The 17,102-nt window shown below is 39.7% G+C and overlaps 1 protein-coding gene across 1 annotated transcript in view; it reads right to left on the bottom strand.

Annotated features, from left to right (window-relative positions):
• Positions 1 to 1,207: 1,207 nt before the first annotated feature.
• Positions 1,208 to 17,102, bottom strand: part of spon1b (spondin 1b) — a 145,970-nt gene continuing 130,075 nt past the window's right edge. Inside the window, exons 12-16 of the mRNA XM_017685553.2 lie at positions 15,227 to 15,397; positions 9,537 to 9,704; positions 7,855 to 8,019; positions 5,674 to 5,883; positions 1,208 to 2,673 (exon numbers count right to left, since the gene is read on the bottom strand). Of these exons, the coding sequence (XP_017541042.1) occupies positions 2,510 to 2,673; positions 5,674 to 5,883; positions 7,855 to 8,019; positions 9,537 to 9,704; positions 15,227 to 15,397 (878 nt within the window). The 3' untranslated portion in view covers positions 1,208 to 2,509. The remainder of the gene's footprint in view (positions 2,674 to 5,673; positions 5,884 to 7,854; positions 8,020 to 9,536; positions 9,705 to 15,226; positions 15,398 to 17,102) is intronic.

Genomic DNA, 17,102 nt, shown 5'->3' on the forward strand with positions numbered 1-17,102 from the left:
CAGCAACCGTTTCTCATCAGACCACTGTGAGCGACTTAGTTTACATTTTATTGATTGAACTATGTGGAAAATTGTAAAATTCCACTTTAAGCCTGGAGACCCCAACACTGCTCCTGAGTCTGGAAGTCTGGAGTCTGGACTTCATAAAACGATGAACTTGACAAAAATCAAACTTCTTACTTAATGACTGTACATGGTGATATAGGTGATTCCATGTTGCTAAAATATATATTTTTAAAATGCAGATCATGTGACTCTGTCTGTCTGTCTGTCTGTCTGTCTGCTCTGTGATGGACTGGTGGCTGGTCCAGGGTGTGTCCTGCCTTCCACCCAATGACGGCTCCGGTTCCCCCTGAGACCCAGAAGGAGAAGCGGCTTAGAAGGTGTGTGTGTGTGTGTGTGTGTGTGTGTGTGTGTGTGTGTGTGTGTGTGTGTGTGTGTGTGTGTGTGTGCATGTGTGTGTGTCTGTCTGCCCTGTGATGGACTGGTGACCTGTCTAGGGTGTGTCCTGCATTCCATCCAATGATTCCGGTTCCCCCGTGACCCAGAAGGAGAAGCGGCTTAGAAGGGTGTGTGTGTGTGTGTGTGTGTGTGTGTGTGTGTGTGTGTGTGTGTGAAGATCATGTGCATCTTCCCACACGACTTATTTACAATAAAACAAGTCAAGACATCTTGGTTGATGCCATTTCAGTAAAGAGAGAATGTGAATGTGATTTTCGGTCCATCCGTAGCTTCAGCGTCATACAGCACAACCACTCTAAATCATTTGTTGTAGCACCATCTAGTGGCCAATAAGCAGTACATACAGGAGAGGTGAAGAACAGTTTGTCTGGATGTTCTATGTCTCCCTCTAGAGGACAAACAGATGTGAGCTACTCTACAGATTTGATTACAAAATTGATTATTTGCAAGTTTGGGCACCCCAAAATAAATAAGTGAATTACTGTTTATGAATGAACAATTACTGTTTATAATGTGTGGCCTGTCCAAAGGTTTTGACACATTTCATGTTTTATGCTTCCTTTTTTTTTTGCACTAAAATCTGCAGTAAATTGGCCATTTTAAGCGTGTTCCCTGTAAAGGGTGTGATGACGTCTTTCCACTTAGGAAATCGTCAAAACTCCAAACTTTTGCATACGGCTCTACATCAGTCGTGAAGGTTAAAGAAGTGTTTGCTCGTAAGGAGGAATAATACAATGAGATTTTGTCACATTTACTTTTATTGTAAAGGTGATTTATTCCAAAATAGTAATATATTGCAGTGGAGAGGGTGAGAGAGAGACCTACACATGACTTTGGCAAGAGTTCTGGGTGTTGAGTATATCAAAATTCCACAGAAAAAAGTTAGAAAGTGTCTAAAATTAGAGCTGCACTCCCTCCCTCCCTACTGACCGAGTCACATTAGCCTCCAGACATTATTACAGTGGGATAAAAAGTCACAATGTACTTTGAACCTAAAAAACCAACATATGATAGTTTTACAAAAGACTTGGAACGGCTATTCTCACATGTGCTTTCTGCCGAGCGATATAATTCGAAACCATCCAGGGGCTATTATTTCACCTTTTATCGTTTCTTCGAAAAGCATAAAAAAGAAAATCTTTCATTTTTTTAATTTTTTTATCAGCTGGGAGTCTTCTAGACGGTACGACAAAACTACTTTGTACAGACAATGGAAAATCAATCCATCCTCAGCAGATGGTTGCTGTCCAAATCGACTGGGCATTGATTGTGGGTGACCCACCTTGATAGCGCTCAATAGCGCTGGGCTGATGTGGCGGCGCTCGCCCCGGATTAAAGGCAGGGATGGGAGAGAACGGCTGGAGGTAAACTCGATTGAATTGCAAATCCTGGGTGATGCCCTTGACAAAGAACAGCCGACGCAGACCCGCTCTGCCAATACCAAAAATCAGACAGCGATGACGCTCAGGCCGCTTTTCCAGCCTCAGGTTAAGCCCAGCCGCAGACTAAGTCACGCTGTCAGTGGAGATTCTCCATTGACGGCCCTTTTTTAGTCTTGGACTGGGCTTAAACAGCCCTTTCGCACTGAGAAAGAGTAAGAAACATGGTTCGTGTAGCTGCACTGGGCATATATAGTGCATTGGAGAAAAAGAAAGAAAAAAAAACTTCACATTTCCAGACTGTACAGTGCATGCTAATGGAGTGGTGCAGACAGAATTAGTGCGAGTGAGAAAAAAAAAAAAATCAAAACAAAATAAAGGCTATTATTCATGTTTTAGTATGTTTTAGTGTGAGACGGTGAAGTTGAGTACTGTTGGTTATAGAGTAATACATATGCCTGCTGAGAAGGCAACTAAGACTAATCACGGGACGTCTGCCTAGTCCTCACTCGTCGTGAGGAAGACTCTAAAAGCCTACGAGCTCTAGCTTGCAGAACACTTCGCCTCACCAGTCCAGAAAGGCCTCACACCTCACACTCGGCTAGTACTGAGCGTTTGAGTTTGTGTCTGTGTGTGTACTCGCGTCTGTGTGTGTCTGCAGGGCGGTGTTAGCAGGGATGCTCGTTGCAGACGCGGCTTTCTCTCCTGCGCTTGCAGCTCTTGGACTTTGAGCCTTTGCCTTTCTTCTTTACAGCCATCACTCGATCCTGGACACCCCCGCCGCAGTGCTCGGTGCAGTCCGTCCAGCTGGACCATGGGGTCATCTTGCAGGCTGCTCGAGAGAAGGCAGAGCTGATCAGAAGGGGTCATTAAATGAAGGTGGATTGTGTGAGGTTCTCATATTTCTTCCCCACAGTGATGCAGTCGATTACAGTAGAAGGTACTGATAGCAAAGGGTGTCGACTTCACCGCCTAAACACCCCCGGGCAGTTATTTCCAATAGGAACGTTTAGTCTCTAACCACCTCCGACGAGCTTACAACTGTTTTATTTGATTTTAGTTGCTTTTTAATATGATTCTTGGTGTGTTTTAGTTATTGATTAATTTATATTATTCCATTTTTGATGTATTTTAGCATAGGTTATTGTTTTACATGTTTTATTTCATTATGTTTTTATTTCTCCTTATTTTAGCTCATTTATTACAGGTACTGTAAGATATTGATGCAATTTTCAATTAAATTTTTTATTAACTACTTTAATTATTACAAATTTTTTAGCATTCGATTCGTCTTTATAATTAAAAATTTCAATCCCTGTTTTCTGTATTGGCTCAGGGGTTTCCCTCTATGCACTCCAGGTTTAAATTAAGGTTGATTGGTTGGTGGGTTGGTTGATTGATTGATTGATTGATTGATTGATTGACTGATTGCTAAAGACCAGAAGCCAAATTTTCAAAGCTTCAATGACACTAAACTAGACTTTAGATGGCTTTTCAGTTGAAGTCAGTGCGGTTTACAGTAGGTAGAGGTGATCTCTTTACAGTGTCGTTGACAGGTCATGACTCTTCTGAGGTCTTCTCCTGCTGGATTGACCTCACATGGTCCTCAGATTTGACCACAGTCACTCCCACAGCTAAGATTGGTGATTAAATGTTGCAGCAGGCAGGTACGACCAAGGCTCTGAAGATACGATATTAACGGTAACTGTCCTGAGTGCTTTGAGAATCTTTTCTCTTTCACAACAAAAATGGTATCTTGTCAAGCAAAATGACCTTGAATCAAGTCCATATGTGTAATATTTCCCATTTTGAGATGGTAGTGCACCTATTATCAGACTCTTTACCTTATTTCAAGAAAATATTTACTTATTTTAGGTCATTTCTTCAAGTAAAAGTATCTCACTATTGTGGCACTTTTCTCAAAACAAGCTAAATTATCTGCCAGTATAGTGAGATACTTTTACTTGATGAATTGACCTAAAAACAAACAAGGGAAAAAACAATTTGAAAAAGTCTGTAAATAAGGAAAATAATCTTAAATGAAGCTTACAATAATCTCAACAGCAGAAATATGAGATTTATTGAAAAAAGATAAGATAATTTAACTTGACAACATACAATTTTTTGCAGTGTTGAATTGAGAGACATAAAAAATTCAAACCTAAAGCTACATTTACATTTCAAAGACATTTAAACTCACTGAAGAAATGAGATAATTGATAGTTTGTGAATCAATCAATCAATCAAATAAAGCTTTTCCCATAAACGTGCTGCCTTAAGCATTATGAGCTTTACCATTCATTTTTCAACCAGTGAACTGTCTCCTCCTCCTTTATAATATAATATAATATCTGTTATACAGTCCCTCTTACTGTCCTTAAAGTAATAGTTTGATTAAAACTATTTAAATTTAAATTACATATTTTCTCCTTGAATATAATCGATCAGACAAGACATGCTTGGTGTTTGAACTTTGCTTCTTTTGCTTTGGACCTACAAACCTATTGTTATAACAATAACAAGTTATGAAAGCTTATGGCCACCAGTTAGCATTGTGCAAACTGCATGCCTAAATCGTCACACTTGCCTCAAAACACAAAGAAGCGTTGGAGGGAAATTTTCAAATTTTCCGTTTTTCAATAATTCCATTGAACTTCAATTTCAATAATTCCATTCAGAATGGTTTGGTGTGAAATGGTTTAATGTAGACACTTTAAAGTGGTGGTGATGGAAACCAGGGGTCACAATTTCTATAACGCAATTAAAGACATTTTATTTACTACTTATTTATTTATTTATGTATTTATTTTTTTTTTTTTTTCTATAGTATATCTTATATTTTGTATTTTGTGTGATGCACATCTTTGTCTACTTACTGCTCTTTATCTGCAATGCAAATTCCCCCCAGTGGGATAATAAAAGTCTGTCTTATCTTATCTTATCTTATCTTATCTTATCTTATCTTATCTTATCTTATCTTATCCAAAACCACCAGTGAACCTACATCTTCTGAGTTATATTTAGTGCTGATGATAGTAAAATAGCGGTGAATTGCGTATGATTTTGCCTTATAACGTCTTGCCTGTAACATTTTGAGCCAAAATCTTATTTCAAAATTATTGTAAAATAAGGTCTCAGACATCTGGCAACATATTGATAAAAATAAATAAATAAATAAATAAATAAAAATAAAAAGATGTCTGGTTCCTATCACCACCACTGTGAGCAATTCTCACTCTGAAGAACACAGCATTTCGCATCCCACCCCTCAGAATGAGCTGCTAACATCCTAATGATTAAATTATGAAGACGTCTTGAAAAATCTGAAAACTCTCCTTTGAATGATGTCATATAGACTTAGGTATGTAGGTTCTGGACACTGTGTAACATAGTTATCTAAAAAATGGACAGCTGTTTTTAGGTGTAGGTGCTTTTGCATTATTCTTCAGTGACCAGCTCCTCGCTATTGTTGGAACAAAACCTCGTATCTCCATTTTTGTCTTTTTTCAGTTTTTGACAAAATTTAAAAATGCTTGTTGATCTTTACATTGTACGTAAAGTTCATGATGAGTGGACCAATAGAAACGGCCCAAAATGACATGGAAAAAATTCTGGTTCCATTGACTTCCATTAAAAATAAAGTAGGTTTTCTCCTTCTCCCGTAAAGTTACTATTCTGGAGAAACGAGGTTTTCTTCCGACAGCAGCGTCCTTTAGGATGAGGTCAAAGTTTCTTGAACTTGTTCTTTGACTGAGCCACCCCTGCAAATGCTGCTTCTGTGCGCTGGTTTAAAGAAAGTGACAGATATACTCAGAGATATTTATGGCCGGACCTGAACTCCCCTCGTCTGCAGAGGGGATGTCTTTGCTCGGTTTTCTGCACTTCCGGATTTTACACTTCTTCCTCTGCACGGTCTTTGGACACGGGGCGCCACCAAACTGAGGCTCTAACTTGACCATGCGCGAGCGGATCATGTGACCCTTCCCACATGACTTATTACACTCTGACCACTCCGACCACTCAGACAGCATACACTCCACAGCTGGGGGGAGGGGATGGGGGGGGGGGGGGGGGGGGGGGGGGGTCAGGGTAGGAGAAAAAGAGACAGAGAGAGAAAAACGTATATGAATTCAATGTAAATGAAATCAAAACTGGCTCTTTTTGCAGCTTAGTTTCCATAAATGATCTGTGTGAATTGAGAATTCTGTTGAAAGGAACCTTCTGAAAACATATTTACACTGAAAACACTGTTTACAAAACTCATCAAGGTTTTCAAAAAAGCGAGAAATAAAACTAGTTTTCTGTAAAATAGGCGCTTAAATGAATAAATGAGTGATCTGAAAAATATAAAATAACAGTCTAGTTCTGTAGCTGCTATTTACCAACATGCCATTTTGCTTGCTGAACTGGAACGTAATCACATTTATTTGCATAATCATGTTTTTTTTTTTCTAAACACTGTACGATGTTGGTGCAGCAATAAAAATGAATTCATCCTGGAAAAGGTTCAGCATGGGGACTACACAGCCTGCACTAGAGACAGCGCCGTACCACCTGTGACATGTTTACAGGCCTGTAAATCACATATAAATCAATATTACCATCCGATGGGTTCATATTATTACAGACACTGTGGCTGATTACCCAACTAACTACAGTTAATCAGTTCAGGCTGATGTTTACAACATTAAAAGCTTCAATCAAACAAAAACCTGGCACAGCAGGAACACCTTACACTCAGCACACGTGACCGTAAATTAGCTGTAACTCACTTTTCCTACGATTCTAATAATAGTGAAGAGCAATAGTGAAGTCTGCCCTTGTGGATTCATTCATTACACAGCAGTACAGACGGTGTTACAGGATTTAAAAAATATTTCTAATTATTATGTACAGTATTTGATAAGCATTAATTACATGTACAAGTATAATGATTATAATTATAGTTTCCAATTAAATCCACCTTACAAGTCCTTACACTTACAAATCCAGCAAGAATGCAAGTGTAACTGCTATTGTAACATCATTCATGTTCAGCGCAACTCCAACGCCATCACAATACAAGCCTCATATCCCTTTTATTAATGAAAGTTTTATTTAATGTGTAAAATATTTAATAAATACTTGATATACTACTATTATGCCTACTACACTACTACTACTACACTTTTTCTACTACACTACTACTAATACTAGTAGTCGTAGTAGTAGTTGTTGTTGTTGTTGTTGTTGTTGTATTAATAGGAGTTTTAATAGTAGTAATAGTAATGTTAGTTGTAGTAGTAGTAGTTGTATTAATAGTAATGTTAGTTGTTTTAATGGTAGCCATAGTAGTAATATTAGTAGCAGTATTATTATTATTATTATTATTATTATTATTATTATTATTATTATTAGTAGTAGTAGTAGTAGTAGTAGTAGTAGTAGTATGTTTGTTGTATTAATTGTAGTCATCATAGTAATGAATAGCATTATTATTATTATTAGTAGTAGTAGTAGTAGTAGTAGTAGCAGTAGTAGTAGTAGTAGTAATATTAGCAATATGAGTTGTATTAATAGTAGTAATAGTAATATTAGTAGCGTAAAAGTATTATTATTTGCAGTAATGGTGGTGGTGGTAGTAGATGTGGTTTGTGATGACAAGAATTGCTATTACTACTATTACTACTGTACTTATTAGTAGTAGGAGTAGTAGTATTTATTATTATATTAATAGTAGTAATTTTAATAACAATGATTTATTAGTATTACTTATTATATTAATAGTAGCAGTAGTAGTAGTTTGTGGTGACAGAAGAATTGCTAATAAACATTGATGAAGATCCGCTTACATGCCCTGCATTCTTCCAGTTGGCCCCCACTGGTGAAGACCACCTGGCTATTAACCCCCAGGACATGTGTTTGAGACCCCTCATATACAGTATGTGCGTAAATGTGTTTTTGGGGTCAGGTGTGTGTGTGTGTGTGAGCACACATGTTTGTGTGTGTTCTTGTGTCTGTGTGTGTTACTCACGGCAGTCTGGCAACATGCACTTCTCCACCTCCTCCAGAGGTTCTCCACACTGGCCGGACAGGGCAGGGGTCTTCAGCATGCGTCGCCGAATCCGCATGCCCACCCCACAGGATACACTGCAATGACCCCACTCTGACCACTCGGACACCATGCAGGAAAACACATCTACACACACAAGCACACATATATCACCACCCTGAACTCACTGCTCTTCTCTTAGCCTGGCAGAGGAGCTGCTCTTGGAAGTGCTCTTGGCTCCAAAAGTGTGCATAAACACACTGCATGATGATGCAATAGCATCAGACTCTGAAGCTAATAAAAACACCAGGAACATTAAAAAAACAACATGAATAACAAGTCAATTAAACATTACACACCTGATGCAACATATTCACTCAATATCAGGAGAGTGAAATTAGAGCCCGTCGTCCTGTTGCAGCTCACAGTAAAATCCTAATGATTTCCTCCGCGGCACTAAGTAGGTTTTCTGAGGTAAATAAGTTTGCTCCTTTTAGTGCTTAACGAGAAAACACACTATTTTCCTTTTGATTCGTAAGTTCTAGAGAAACTGACTCTGTTCACAGTGGTGGTGATAGGAACCAGACGAACGGAGCCTCTAAAAGCTACGTCACAGAACGTTATTACACAGGATAGTTGTGAATCTGTTACCTGATGCCTGAGGCGATTATTTTGGAATAAAGATGTTTATATTTTTTAAAAAGACATTTTGGGTGGTGTACATGCTAAGAGTTCTGAGGCAAAATAGCAACCAATTCAGCACTATTTCATCATGGTAACACTTTCTATGAATCTCACGTTTGTAAGCATCTATAATCACATTCATAACATATTAGACATTTGGGGGGGGGTGAGGGGATAAACTTTGTATATTTGTCCTTACTTTATGCTTTCCAAGCTGGGACTGACTTTGCCTGACAGTGTAACATGTTATTAACACTACTTACAATGCATTATATTAACAATTCATAATGTATAATAAACGTGGCTATGAAGTGTAATTCATTTTTTATAAATATTTATAACATGTTTATAATGCCAAATGAATGCATTATAACATGTTATAAATACGTTCATAGATGCTTCCAAACGTGACATTCATAGGAAGTGTCATCCATCATAATAATCAACGTTAGACGTGTGAACATAAGGTTCACTGGTGGTAAATGAAATGGCTGCATGTGTGCTGTCGACATCAAGACTCCTGGTTCCTATCACCACCACTGTAAAGAAATCAGAGTCTGTTTGTATAAGTTTCTATAACATGAACTATTTCACACAACTTTGTTTACATCTCAACCTCTGAATTATGCAGTAATTTTGAAAACTGAGCGGAATTCTCCTTCAGCATGAGGGCTACTTCTTTAATTGGACTTATTATAACCATAATATAAAGCACCAGATCAACCCACACAACAAGCAGTATCTCAGTGTAAGATGGCTAATCTAGCTTTTACCCATTAGAGGAACAGCCTTACCGGACATGCTAATGTGGCTAACAGTGAACTGAAGCTAACACAGGGCATTTAGCATGACGTCATTAGCACGGCGCTAACTCATTTTCCATTTCCTGTTGGCAGTTTCAGCTTTTTTGGCAGAGGTATTTGTTAAACTGCACTCGTGAGGACCTAGAGGGTAGAAACGTGACTGAGGATCGCACTCACTGCACTCTGGCATCATGCACTTCTCAACTTCTTCCATCTCCGCTCTGCATGGAGAGCCGTCTGATGCGGACATCTTCATCATCCTCACCCTCTGCCTCATCCCCATGCCACAGCTCACACTGCACGGCTTCCAGTCACTCCACTCCGTCACGATGCAGCTGCTGGGTGCTACGGTACACGTACCAGGGTCACATACTTGTAGTATATCGGTGCTCCCGGGATAAAACCTCATATCTCTATTTTCATTGTTTTTCAGTTTTTCACATAATTTGAAAACGCCTGTTGCCTGTTACATCGTGTGTAAATATCATGAAGAATGGACGAAGAGAAATGGCCCAAAATGACTTGGAAAAAAACTCTGGTTCCATTGACTTACATTAAAAGTAAAGTAGGCTTTTTCCTTCTCCTGTAATGTCACCGTTTTGGAGATACGATGTTTTGTTCCGACAGCAGCGATATGCTGATAAGCTCATATCAGGCAACCAAGTGAAGCTAGGCCTAGACTAGGTCTCCTATATGCAAAAGACATTGTGATATGAGTACATGCTCCTAATGATTGACATGTACACCAACTGTTAGTTCAGTAATGCTGCTCACTGGCTAACAAGCCATAGGCTTAATACTGGAACTTTAGCTTGACTTGACTTTTTTGATAAAAATCAAATTTACACAATTTTCCTTTCACAGATGTAGCTGATCAGCCAAGGAGTCCAATTTTTGATACTCTACACTTCGAAAAAAGACGGTTCTTTAGTAAGGAAAAGGGTTCTCTATATAACCATGAACACTCAACGTACCCTTTGCATGAATTAATGGTTCTTTGCATCCTGAAAGGGTTCTTCAGATTGATGAAGAGTGTGCTATATGTCCTATATTGCACATATAGCACCAAAAAAGGTTCTTCTCTTGTTACGATGTCAAGCTTGACACAATAGGAAAACCCTTTTTGATGCTATATAGAACAGAAAGGTTCCATATAGAATCATGTACAGCACATTCTCCCTCAAACTGAAGAACCCTTTCACAACGCAAAGAACCGCAAAGGGTTCTCTAAGGGTTCATGGTTATATATAGAACCCTTTCCCTTACTAAGTTACAGTACATTATATAATAGATAATTCCGGCCACGTGAGCAGATTGGTCGAGATGCGTTCTAACGGTGCTGTTATTTCACCATCACTCCGCTGAGACGCTGTTGCTAAGCAACCACTCTGACAGCTGTAGGAGACGCTCAGCCATTTGAACGTTTTTACTTCTTTCTTTGCCACAAGCAGAAAACAGACACTGTTAATGTCACATCTGACCGACAGCCGATTTGGTCCGACTCTGAAGACGAGACGACACTAAATTCCCAAACTGTCATCTCCACTGAGCAGCTTTTCAGTCGGCAGCTGTGACAGAAGAACAGCTGAACAACCTGGAATCAGCCAGAAATGAACCCAACACCATTCGCCAAACTAAACGGGCTGTAAGAAGCTTTACAGACCAGCTGGAACAAAACAACATTAATACTGATCTGGACAAACTGACCAAACTGAGCTGAACCTGATATTGGGTCAGTTTTATGGCTCGGTCTGATTTGGTCCGACTCTGAAGATCAGACACGTCTGGCGAATGGTGTTGGGTTCATTTCTGGCTGATTCCAGGTTGTTCAGCTGTTCTTCTGTCACAGCTGCCGACTGAAAAGCTGCTCAGTGGAGACGACGGTTTGGGAATTTAGCGTCAGGAGCTGGAGAACGAACTGCCGGCTGAGCAGCGAGTGGGCAGAGCTCGTTACTCTGACGTACCACCAAGCTGCTCGTTAAAGAGCTATTTATATAATTGCTATTTATATAATTTGGCATTGATAACATTAAAAACTATTAAATGACACATTCAGCCCAATTTATTCAGCATTTTATTCACTCCCTCGCGCGTTCTATTGCTTAAGTACAAAGTATACCGTTAAAATAAAAGTCAGCTCAATTAAAAGTGATAAAATATCAAAGAGTTCACCTAATTCAAACTCCTTACACAGTTAAAATAGATGGTTCCTCAAGGGTTCTTTTGTAAAGAAAATGGTTCTAAACAGAACCATGAACACTCACAGAACCATTTTCATGCATAAATTATTCTGAAAGCATCCTTCAGACTGACGGAGAATGACATCATAACAATAGAAGAACCCTTTTTTCTATTTTATTCTTTTTTTTAATAAGCTCATTACATTTTGTTGGTGACAGCATCTCATCTGCTTTGGCATCTGGTCAGAGCTCTGACTCTGGAGCATTAGCTTTTTCCCAAAAAGAGAAGAACAGAGTCGTATAGACTTCATTACCCCTGGTGACCGATACTGGATATACTAAGACCTTCCACTGCAATTCCTTTAGATACTCACTTCTTAGTTTTTAGGTACTTGTGTGTGTTCATTCAGCTACACAGCAGGTTTGTTCACTATTGTAGTTCATGGTAAGTCATACTCTGCTCTAACCCACATCAGTAAACCAACCTTAACGAAGACCAGGATATAGTTTGAGTGGGTTGAAAGAAGTTTTGGGGACGTATTTACAGAAAAGATCTGGGTGACTATTGACCTGCAGTGTTTGTTAGCAATGTTAGATTCGTAGTTTAAAACTGAAGCGGCAACATTTTTACTCCAAACATGTCTTGGCTGATCAATTACATCTGGAGTAAGTGGATAAAATTGTGCAAATTAGATTTTTCACCGAACCATTTCTATTATGGAGATAATAATACATGTTTCTTGTGGCAGTGCTGTCATCGCATCCTCCTCATAATCTAAACCCCTTGGGGCAAAACAGCATAGAACAAAAACGGAGAAATTAGACTGCAGTGTTATGAGATCCACAGATATTACACCACTCACTCAATAAGTCACTGAATTACGACACTATCATTTGACTACTGGCAGCAATGAAATACCTTCTATTACTGTTCAAGGACCACGGCATCAAAACATGGGGAAATATGATATTTTAGAGAATTCCTCCACCATTTCTGGGACTCGTATTAAGTGTGGTGTGGCCTTAGTTATACTGTCAGTGGGGAAGCTCCATAGAAAATCCCTTTGAGTGCTAGACTTAATCCTCTTTTACGCCTTCTGACTGACTTGTGCTGAGTTAAATGAGTTCGCAAATGACTCATCAAGACTCTGCTCCCACTCTCTCTTACACACACTAGGGCTGCACAATATAGATGCTAATGCTGTATTGCTGTTGCATTGCTGCATATTGCGACAGTCTGCATACATTCTGACCGAAACGACTTGGATCAGGTGAATGTCAACGCATTCAAGCGTCCTGGATCATTCCGGGTCACTGCACCATTTTAGAAGTCGCCTAAATTCAATTAACACTCAAATACAGCGTGAATGAATGTCTATTATGTTCAAAATCAAATATAGATATACACCTTGAGATTTAGGCGTGACGTATATTCCCTGTCCAGCTCTACTCACTGCTGTCTCTTTGCCTTGTCTTTCCTGTGTGTCTGACTCCAGCCCTTCATCATAGCTATTCACCCTTAGTCAGCTTGTGACCACAGGACCACTGTCTGCTGGATGGTATTGGTTGGGGCACTATTCTGATTTAGGTATCTTCTTAGAATTTAGAGTCTAGAATCAGTTTTTGCTGCTGATTCTGATTTCTTTCCAGCCAGTTTGGTGGATGGGGATATTTTGGCTGATGTTTAATAACTTTTTATTATTTTTAAACACAAAATTTGCAAAAAACACCATTTGCTCTCTAGTGAGATTTTAGCATTTCAGATTTGCAAATTAGACATCAGTTGTCTAGTTTAACCACATAAATAAAATAAAGTGCGATGCAGGATAACTTTGTATTATGACGCCGTGAGTCGTGCAAAATCATGCTGTGACAATTTTGTACAGGAGCAACAGCGGCATTCAAATACAGCATGAGCGCTCTTTCATAAAACGCCCATCAACATAAATAAAGAAAATAAATTAGTTTCCATCTACTTTGTGAATTTCATTTTTTTAAACATCAATTGTGCAACTTCTTAAATAAAAACACAACTTTTTTTCTTTCTTATAATAATAAACGACACCAGTCTTGTTCAAATTTGAACATTTCTTTTCAAACTGAGATGAGAGTTACTAAGGTCTGTTCAGCCTCTGCAGCGCCCCCTCCGGTTCAACTCCAGTGCAGACGTAGGTGATCAGTGCTACAGTAGAATATGCAGATCATTCAACCAACGTCACCGCCCTCTGACGACGACGCCCACCTCGATCTGCACTGAACAAATGAGTTTTAAAGGCGAGTTTAAAGGCCATTTAAAGTAGCGTGAGGAACTGATGCTTCACATGAACAATCATGTTTTCATCTGTTGATAACAATGCTAACTTCAGCCTGCCTATGGGTTTTCTGTGTTATATTAGCACCAAGCTAACAATGCTTTGTGTTCACCTTCCTACACTGGGTTTACCTATGAGTACAAGATGAGTTCAGATCTGTATTTTTTCACACTCCTCTGTTCTCATTCTGGTAAGTTTTTTCTCTCTTATTCTTTCCTTTTTTCCCAGCCACAACTATTGCTAACTACAGAAAATCAAGCACACAGCCAGGCACTCTACATAGACAAACAATGGCAGTAGAACAAACTGTACCAGTTTGTGAAATCTCTGCCCTGCTAGATCTGCCCTGGTCAACTGTAAGTGTGTTTGCTGTAAAATTGAAGCATCTAGGAGCAACTTTGCCACGAAGCAGGAGACCATGCAAACTCACAGAGTGGGGCTACCAAGTGCTGAAGCACGTAGAAACTGTCTGTCCTCTTTTGCACCACTCAATACACAGTTCCAAGCTGTCCCTGGAAGTAACATCAGCCCAAGATCCGTGCATTTGGAGCTTCGTGAAAGAGGTTTGCATGACTGAGCGCCTGCACAGAAGCCTAAGATCACTATGCACAGTTCAAATTGTCAGCTGGAGTGGTGTAAAGCATGCCTACACTGGACTCTGGAGCAGTGGACACCTGTTGGAGTGATCAATTATGCTTCACTATCCAGCAGTCTGAGGGATGAATATGGGTTAGGCTGGTGCCATTAGAACACTACCTGCTGGAACTCATAGGGCTAACAGAAAAGTTTGGAGGAGGAGGGATAATGGGCTGGGTCTGTTTTTCAGGGATTCAGTGAAGTGTAATGTTAATGCTACAGCATACAAAGACATCTTAGACAATTGTATGCTTCCAACTTCCAGGTGACTGTTATGGGGAAGGCGCTTTACTGTTCCAGCATGACTGTGTGCTTCTAAACCCCAAGTGAGCCCAAAGACATGGTTTGACGAGGTTTGATGTGGAGGAGCCCCAGTGGCCTGCACTGGAATGTTCACTGCAAGTCAGGCCCTTTTGTAACTTGGTGCAGTAATGCAGAATCTACTTAGTGTGATGCGATCGTAAGTGTATACACATTGAGTACTTCATAACATGGTCCAGCCAATCAGATTTCAGGATCTGGAACATTAATAAAAAAAAAAAACGCAATAGGCATCTTAAGGCTGTACATTACAGTGATTTTAGCACGAGTAAATGAGATTTAATAACAAGCTCATTAGTGAAAAAAATCACAGTACAGCACAGCCTCTTGTGGCTTATATGTTGTGCAGCCCTACCACACACACACACACACCCACACACACACACACACACACACATAGTGCAGTAGCTCCACTCACAGCAGTCCTCATTGACCACACACTTCTCAGTCTCCTCTGTGGGCTCCCTGCAGCTGGACCCATCCTCAGGAAACTGTTTGATGTAACGCTCTCTGGACCTCATGCCCATTCCGCAGGACACACTGCAGGGTGACCAGCTGATCCACTCAGACAGCATGCATGGAGACGGCTCTATGGAACAACACGCACAAAGGGCATGCTGAGGCCTTCACTTACTGCTCAAAAGGGTCAGAAATCTTCAGTATGGACACACACACATAGGGACGCCTAAGGTAAAAGTGTCTGTCAGAAGATTCAAAGCAATAATGAATTATTCATAACGCAGAAAAACATAAAATGCATAGTGTCTGAATATCTGTGGCCATCGCTGTACCGTAGTGAAGGCTGTGGAAAAGCATATATGTGAATAATAATGGGAAAAGAAGAGGGAAAACACATTGATTTGGACCGTACACACCATCGCTACTGACTGCATACGAAATGTCACATTTTGTGCCACGTTGAACATTTCAGAAGACAAGCTGACACATAATAATAATAATAATAATAATAATAATAATAATACTAATGTGGCCAAATTCTGCACATTCTTCTCTGTAAACTAAAGCAGGGCTGTGCAATATGACAGAATACTTGTACCGAGATTGCACAATACATCATGCAGGGCTGTCCAAAAAGTGAGACCAATAATTTTATAACAAAAATGAATAAATGAATAAATTATTTTAAAAATAATATTTATTCTACCTATTATTTTGTTGTATTACATAAATATGCTGATTTGACAAAACACCTACAGAAACACTCACACAGACAGCGAGACAGACAGACAGTCAGAGAGATGTAGATAATCTTCCAATCATTAAAATATATTCCCAATAATAAACTGCGCTGACCTGTCCAGCCCCATCTTTACTTACAGTCATTTACATAGTTTAAAGGGGAACTGATTATGATTTTTCATAATTTTCAATAATTAATTCTGCGTAATTAAGTGATTAAGATGTAAACAAAGTCGTTCAGAGTAGTTTGGAAAAACGAGCAAAATGCTTCATTCTAGAGAATTTAGTACGTCAGAATTGCTCACAGTGGTGGTGATAGGAACCAGACGTCTGAAGAGTTTAAAGCCTCAAAAGCTACATCACAAAGTTATTACATTAAATGGTTATAAATACTCAGCCGGTTATAAATACTCAGCCTGATGTCCGAGACACTGTTTTACAGACGTTCTGAGATACGTTTGGCCCTAAAATGTATTTTAATCTATTTAATCTGGACCTGATGGAGGGATAAATTACGAGCGTTCTAAGGCAAAACTGTTTCTGTTTATTTGATGAGTTTAATTCTTCTTTCGGCTGCTCCCTTTAGGGGTCGCCACAGCGGATCATCTGCCTCCATCTTGCCCTATCCACTGCCTCCTCTACTTTCACACCAACCATCTCCATGTCCACCTTCACTACATCCATAAACCTTCTCTGAGGTCTACCTCTTCTCCTTCTACCCGGCAGCTCCATCTCCAACATTCTTTGCCCAATATATCCACTATTCCTCCTCAACACATGTCCAAACCATCTCAACCTGGCCTCTCTGGCTTTATCTCCAAACTGCTCCACCTTCACTGTCCCTCTGATCTGCTCATTTCTAATCTTGTCCAGCCTGGTCACTCCCAACGGAAATCTCAGCATCTTCATCTCCGCCACCTCCAGCTCAGCCTCCTGTCTTTTAGACAGAGCCACAGTCTCCAAACCGTACATCATAGCAGGACGCACTGCTGTCTTGTAGACCTTCCCTTTCACTCTTGCTGCTATCCTTCTGTCACACATCAGCCCTGACACCCATCTCCACCCACTCCATCCTGCCTGCACCCACTTCCTCA

Source organism: Pygocentrus nattereri, chromosome 8 (assembly GCF_015220715.1).
Source record: "Pygocentrus nattereri isolate fPygNat1 chromosome 8, fPygNat1.pri, whole genome shotgun sequence".
Lineage (NCBI taxonomy): Eukaryota > Metazoa > Chordata > Actinopteri > Characiformes > Serrasalmidae > Pygocentrus > Pygocentrus nattereri.